Source organism: Pteropus alecto, unplaced genomic scaffold (assembly GCF_000325575.1).
Source record: "Pteropus alecto unplaced genomic scaffold, ASM32557v1 scaffold78, whole genome shotgun sequence".
Taxonomy (NCBI): domain Eukaryota; kingdom Metazoa; phylum Chordata; class Mammalia; order Chiroptera; family Pteropodidae; genus Pteropus; species Pteropus alecto.
Genome location: NW_006443124.1, coordinates 18,142,560 through 18,149,385, shown reverse-complemented (window position 1 = coordinate 18,149,385; position 6,826 = coordinate 18,142,560). Strand labels below are relative to the sequence as shown.

At 38.4% G+C, this 6,826-nt stretch overlaps 1 protein-coding gene across 1 annotated transcript; it reads right to left on the bottom strand.

Annotated features, from left to right (window-relative positions):
* Positions 1-5,462: 5,462 nt before the first annotated feature.
* LOC102879120 (olfactory receptor 2L8) lies at positions 5,463-6,401 on the bottom strand. The gene has a single exon (XM_006923283.1). It carries the CDS (start codon positions 6,399-6,401, stop codon positions 5,463-5,465), a length of 939 nt encoding a protein of 312 aa, XP_006923345.1.
* Between the last annotated feature and the right edge of the window lie 425 nt (positions 6,402-6,826).

Genomic DNA, 6,826 nt, shown 5'->3' with positions numbered 1-6,826 from the left:
CCTATCTACCTCTCTCCCCCTTCCCTCCGGTAAGCACTAATCCATTGTCCTTTCCATGAGTCCCTCTTTGTTTGTCATGTTTGTTTGTTACTTTTACTTTTATATTCCACATATAAGAGAAATCATATGGTTCTCAACTTTTTCTGTCTGACTTATTTTGCTTAGCATGACAATTTCAGGATCCATCCATGCTGTAGCATATGGTGATATTTCATTTTTTCTTATGGTTGAGTAATATTCCATCGTATATATGTACCACATATTCTTTATCCAATCATGTATAGATGGGTACTTTGGTTGCTTTTTTGCCCTGGCCACCTTGAATAATGCTGCTATGAACATCAAGGTGCATGCAAGTTTGCAGATAAATGTTTTGGGGTAAAACCCAGAAGAGGGATTGATAGGTTATATGATAATTCTATTCTCAGGTTCTTGATGAACCTCCATAATATTTTCCAAGTAATTGTACCAATTTACATTCCCACTGGCAGTGTATGAAGATTCATTTTTCTTCACAACCTCTCCAACACTTGTAATTTCTTGTCCTGTTGATGATAGCCATTCTGACAGAAGTGAAATGGCATCACATTGCGAGTTTGATTTGCATTTTCTTAATAGCTAGTGTAGTTGAGCATCATCTCATATGTATGTTGGCTGTTTGTATATCTTTTTGACAGAAGTGTCTGTTCAGGTCCTCTGCCCATTTCTTATTGAGTTGTTGGTCTTGTTTTTGTTCTTGTTGTTGCAATTTATATATTTTGGATATTAATTCCTTAAAAGAGGCATTGCAAATATTTTGCTGAGCAGAAGCTTTGTAGTTTAAAATAGTTCCATTCCTTTATTTTTGCTCTTAGTTCTCTTATCTTCTCTTGTTTTTGAGGTCAGATTCATAAAATTCTCTCTAAATTCAAGGTCCATAAGTTTAATATCTATGTTTTCTTCTATGTAATTTATTGTTTCAGGTCACCTATTCTGGTCTTTGATCCATTTTGAGTTAATTTTGGTGTATGGTGATCGATAGCAGTCTAGTTTCATTATTTCACATATGGCTCTCCAATTTTCCCAGCACAATTTTTGAAGAAGCTTTCTTTTCCCCCATTCATTATATATATAAACAAATAATTTTTGACATAGAAGTCTATGATTTATTGTTGATTCTATTTAGGGATTTCTACATTTGCTTACATGACCCATCTTCCCCTGCAGGCAGTTCTCATATTTATTAGAGACCTTACCTTATTAATTATAGTTGTTTTACAATCCTGGTCTGATAATTTCAACATCCCTGCCACATACAGTTTTGATGCTTGTTATTAATTTTCTTTTTTTTTTTTTGCCTTTTAGTATGTCTTGTAGTTATTTAATTACTTATTTATTTAGTAGCCAAACAGTATGAACTAGAGAAAAAGAACTGCTGTATGTAGGTCTCTAGCAATGTGATGGTGAAGTGTGTGGGGAGTGGAGTCATTCTATAGTTCTTTGATTTGGTCTCTATCTCTTAATGAGCTGGAGCCAATGAACTATGAACTTCACTAGTTTTTCTCCCACTCAGAAATAACAGTATGTCTAGAGTGAGCAAGAGTTAAATATTTTCCTTCTTGCTTATCAAAGGTTAGATCTAAATGAAGTTTGGGAGTTCCTATTTCCCTGGGTCAGACAGGCTCTGATAATGGCCCACATGTTAGGGTCTGGTTAACAGGTTTCTCCTGAAGGCAGGCATTGGTAAGAAAAACAGTGCTCTGGGGTATTACAAATTTGCTTCTTTTTTTTTTTCTCTTCCCCCAGCTAGGGCATGAGTGAATTTTTCCTGGAAGTTACTGTTGTATCCTGGTAAAGCCCTGGGGGTAAACCTCACAAACGTGTGCCCACCCCCACTTAACTTTGGATTTTCCTGGAGTTTTTAACTCTGAGATATCCACACTGAGGCTCCAGCACTTAGTCATTTATCATTCAGATTTCCTTACTGCAGCACTGGTTACCACTGTGGTCTGCTCTAGTGAGTCTCTGCTTTGGTAAGCTATGACTCCCTATATTTACCTGTATCTCCAATCTCGGAAGCCATGGTTTGCTCAATGTCTTTCATTTTCTTATGAATTTAAGAAGAGTTATTGATATTTCTCAGCCTCTTCAGCCTTTTACTTATTAAGACAAAGAATGTCTTTTGAAACTTCACATGGAAATAAAAACCAAAAATCTTTATTTTGTTAATATTTGGCAAAGACAATTACCTAAAAATCCATGTTCACTAATTTTTCAATGATGTAGTTTTCAAAAGTTAATAGGTTTTCTTTTAGAGGTTAGAATTAAAAACAAAACAAAACTGTATTTGAACAGAACCAGCCTTAGTGTATTTAGGCCAGTTGGTTTACTCTTTCTTTAGAGCACAAAACACGTGGGACTGCAAGTTGAAATAGAAAACAAGATCCTTCATTTGCTGTTGGGGTGGGAGAGGATATTGGAGATAATTTGCCCCCCCTCCAAAAAAAGACTTTTCATTCAACGCAATACCCTCTATGTCCATCAAAGCAATATCTTTTTCCATCCCCTTCCTTTTAGTCTGTGTGTGTCTTTTAATCTAAAGTGAGTCTCTTGTAGACAGCATATGTAGGCATCTTGTTTTCTTATCAATTCAGCCACTCTATCTTTTGGTTGGAGCACTTAATTCTTTTTCATTTGAGGTAATTGTTGATAGGAATGTAGTTATTATCATTCTTTATTCCTGTTTTTGATACATGTTTTTTCTTCTTAAAGAAGTAAATCCAACATTTCCTATAATACTGGCTTTGTGTTGATAAATTCCCTTAGCTTATCTTTGTCTAGGAAGCTCTTTATCTGTCATTTGTCACAAAATGATAGCTTTGCTGGATAAAGTATTCTTGGCTGTAGATCCTGGGTTTTCATTATGTCAAATATTTTGTGCCAATCCCTTCTGTCCTGCATAGTTTCTTTTGAGAAATCAGCTGCCAGTCTAATTGGTGCACCCGTATAGATAACTAACTGCTTTTCTCTTGCTGCTTTTAAGATTCTCTCTTTGTATTTAATCTTCGGCATTTTGATTATGACATGTCTTAGTGTGGGCCTCCTTGAGTTCATCTTGTTTGAGATTCTCTGACCTTTCTTGGGTTGTATTTCTATGTTTTTCACCAGGTTAGGGAATTTTTCCATCAATTCTTCAAATAGCTTTTCAAGTCCTTGCTGTCTCTTCTCCTTCTGGTACTCTTATAATGTGAATGTTGTTATGCTTACATTGTCCCAGAGGCTTCTTAAACTATTTTCATTCATATGGGCACTTTTTTCTTGCTGATGTTCTAATTGGGTCTCCTCTGATACTCCATCCTTATATCAGTGTTTTGATCTTCGTTTCACCCACTCTGGATTCCCTCTAATGTACTCTTTATCTCAGGTATTGTTGTCTTCATTTCTGACTGGCCCCTTACTATGTTTTCCACCTTCATTTTTATGTTTCTTACCTCTTTGTTAAATTTCTTACTGAATCCATCTGCTTTTCTCCTGTTTCTTGACCATCTTTATAACCAGTTTTTTTTAACTCTGCATCGGGTAGATTACTTGTCTCCATTTTTGAAAAATTTTTTTCCGGAGCTTTGTCTTGTTCTTTCAAATGAGACATGCTTCTTTGTCTACCCATTTTGGCTGCCTCCCTGTGTCTGCTTTTGTGTATGAAATAGACAAAAAGCTTAGTACACTCTCCTGGTCTTAGTAGAGGGATTTAGTTGTAGTAGTTGTGCTGTGGAGCCTCACGCCACAAACCTGAGAGGGTTCCAGCAGCAGGCAAGTTCAGCCACAGCCTGTCCATTTCTGGGGTCAGCTGGTAAGAGTCACCAAGCAATCTGTATATGGCTGTCACCTGTGCTGGAGTCAAGTCAGAAACCAAGGCTGGCTGCAGCTGGTATGGAGCTTGAAGCTTCTCAGCAAGAGATTCAGGGTATGTTGAGGCCAGACACTCCTTCTTTGGGTTTTGTGTGCATTTGAAAGATTTTATGAAATTCGCAACAAAGCCAAGACAGCCAGTTTGTATGGAATAAAACTGGAAGTGGCTTGGGTTGGACTGCAAGTTGGGAGAGATGGAGTTTCAGGGAATCCCCTGGGCCAAGCAACCAGTGCTATCCTAGTTGATGGAACCTGTGTTTGCAGGCTGGGAAGGGGGAGGTCTCAACAAAGAACATGGCTTCTGACTACATCTCTGTCCAGGAGTCAGGAGCCCCTCCACCACTCACCCTGAAGTCTAACAGATCAGAGCTTCTCCCTATGGCACTCCTTAGCAGACGCCTAGCACTGGAGCTCAGAGCAAGCAATTCCATGAGTGACTAAGGCTAGCAGTGGGCCCTATAAGAGGAAAGTGTCTGCTGTCTCACTCTGCTGCTACCTCTGTTGGTTTTCACAGCTAGAGGTGGTATGGACTTCTCTTCCAAATGCTGGAAAGCCCAGTGTATGGCCAGGATTCCTCACGCCTCAGCTGGGGGAGGTGGCTCTGCAGCAAAGACAGTGCTTTAATTCTTGATCACCACTCATGGGTATGGGATCGGGCTCGTTTTGTGTCTCCACCCCTCCATTTGAGGTGACCTGTGATGTGAGGTGACCTAGTTGTAGGGCTTCTGTTCAGTCAGATCTCTGGTTACTCCATGTACTGCTTGCTCTTTTTAATAATTTTTAAATAATTTTTTAATAATTTTGTAGTTTTTTAAAATAATAATTTTGTGGTGGTCAAAAGAGAGGCATGCACAGCCTTTACCTTCTATGCCATCTTGTCTCTCCATTAATCCTTTTATGAAGTGACTCTCATTTTATAGTCCATTTTGCAACTCCCCAACCATAATTATTTATTCTGCACGTTGAGTAAACTTGTAAATGAATTACTTAGGATTCACCTATATATTCCAAGGAACCCTATCATGAAAGATATAAACTTGTCGTGCTTGCTTTATAGTGTTGCAAGAACTTCTAATTTCTTTCAGAGCCCTCTGTCTAATCTGTATAATTACCACCTCCCCTGAAAATAAAGAAATAGAAGAACTGGTGTTAACCATTTAAGAGAAAACTATAATAGAAATAAAACAAAAACATACTCTAATATGAACCCAGCAATGGTATAACTTTTAGGATTCATTTATCTTATGTTAACCATTTAGGTGATATGTGAAGTATAACAGAATAATTATAGTGAATGATAACATCAAGTTTGGCAGTTTTTATTTTTATTTCTAGATATTAGTAAAACTATGTTGTCTGTATGTTAGAGTAAAATAGATGCCTTTTATAGCATTGAAATATTACCAAAAATAAAACAAAAATATTGGTTGGGAAAATATAATTATTTTGTCAAATTACTTTATTACTCTATATTAATTCAGCTCCTGTTCTAATCCTGGAATTATATTTCTCCTAGTGACTGTACAATGTTGAGGTGACCTCCCTGTGAGGCTGCAGGACTAATGCGATTGTGTTTACATTTTCACAGAGCAGATTCTCTGAATCACTCTCTTTAAGGCCCCCATCACCTCCTTGTTTCTTAGACTGTAGATGAAGGGATTGAGCACTGGGGTCAGGATGGTGTAGAAGACAGCCAGTATCATATCCTCTCTTGGAGATCGTAGGGATCTTGGGCGCAAGTAAGTGTAACCAAAGGGTGCATAGTACAAAGTCACCACAGTGAGGTGGGTGCTGCAGGTCCAGTAAGCTTTCTTCCTCCCTGCCCCTGAGTGCATGTGGAGGATAGCAAGGAGCACTCGGCCATAGGAACATGCAATAGCAATGAAAGGCACCACGAGGAAGAGGGTGGTGCTTGCAAACACTGTGCACTCATAGACCCAGGTGTCCATACAGGCCAGCGTCAGCATGGCTGGGACATCACAGAAGAAATGGTTGATGGCCCTGGATCGGCAGTAGGAGATATGTAGGGCATATGCAGTGTGGGCACAGGAGTTGATAGTACTTGTCATCCAAGACCCTGCTATCATCAGCACGCATGCTCTTTTACTCATCCGAGTGAAATAGTGGAGGGGAAAGCAAATGGCCATATAGCGGTCATAGGCCATGCATGTCAACAGCAGAGCTTCTGCGCCTCCTAAAGTCAAGAAGAAGAAGCTCTGAACCCCACACCCAATGAACGAGATAGACTTGTTTCCCAGCAGGTAGTTGAAAGCCATTTTGGGAACAGTGGTGGAGACATAGTTCAGATCAATGAGGGAGAGCTGGCTGAGGAGGATGTACATGGGGGTGTGGAGGTGGGCGTCCAGCACGATGAGGAGGACCATGGACAAGTTGCCAAGCAGAGCCATTAGGAACATGAGCACAATGAGAGAGAAGAAGAATAGCCCGATATTTGATATTGGGAGTAGCCCCAATAAGACGAAATCAATTGATGTTTGGTTGTAATTCTCCATTAGCTGGCTTTCCTGAAAGAAGAGACAAGCATACATGGTAAATTAAGACCTGTGAACTGTGTATTTTTTAAATTATAGTTTTTAATCTAACTCTAAATATTTCAGGAAATACACAATTCCTTAAATTTTTAATTAAAGTTTCTTACTTAGAAGAAAAAGTAAATCCCATTATGTTATCTGAAGTCAGAGGTCAGATGGTGTTCATTTATATCCAAGTTTTTGTAAAGATTCCATGAAATAACAAAAGGAAAATATCTCTACTTACTTGATAGGATGAAAATAATTGGCTGTCCTTCTGAAATATATATATCAATAATATCGAATGTTTTAATTCATATAAACATAATACTTTTCCAAGACTGAGCACAAATTGGATTTCAGTTTAAATAAATATGGGTTTGGCTCATTATACAAATGAACCTAGA

What these genes read in the sequence shown, in the direction of transcription:
- LOC102879120 (XM_006923283.1), bottom strand. Translation starts at nt 6,401, where the DNA reads ATGGAGAATTACAACCAAACATCAATTGATTTCGTCTTATTGGGGCTA.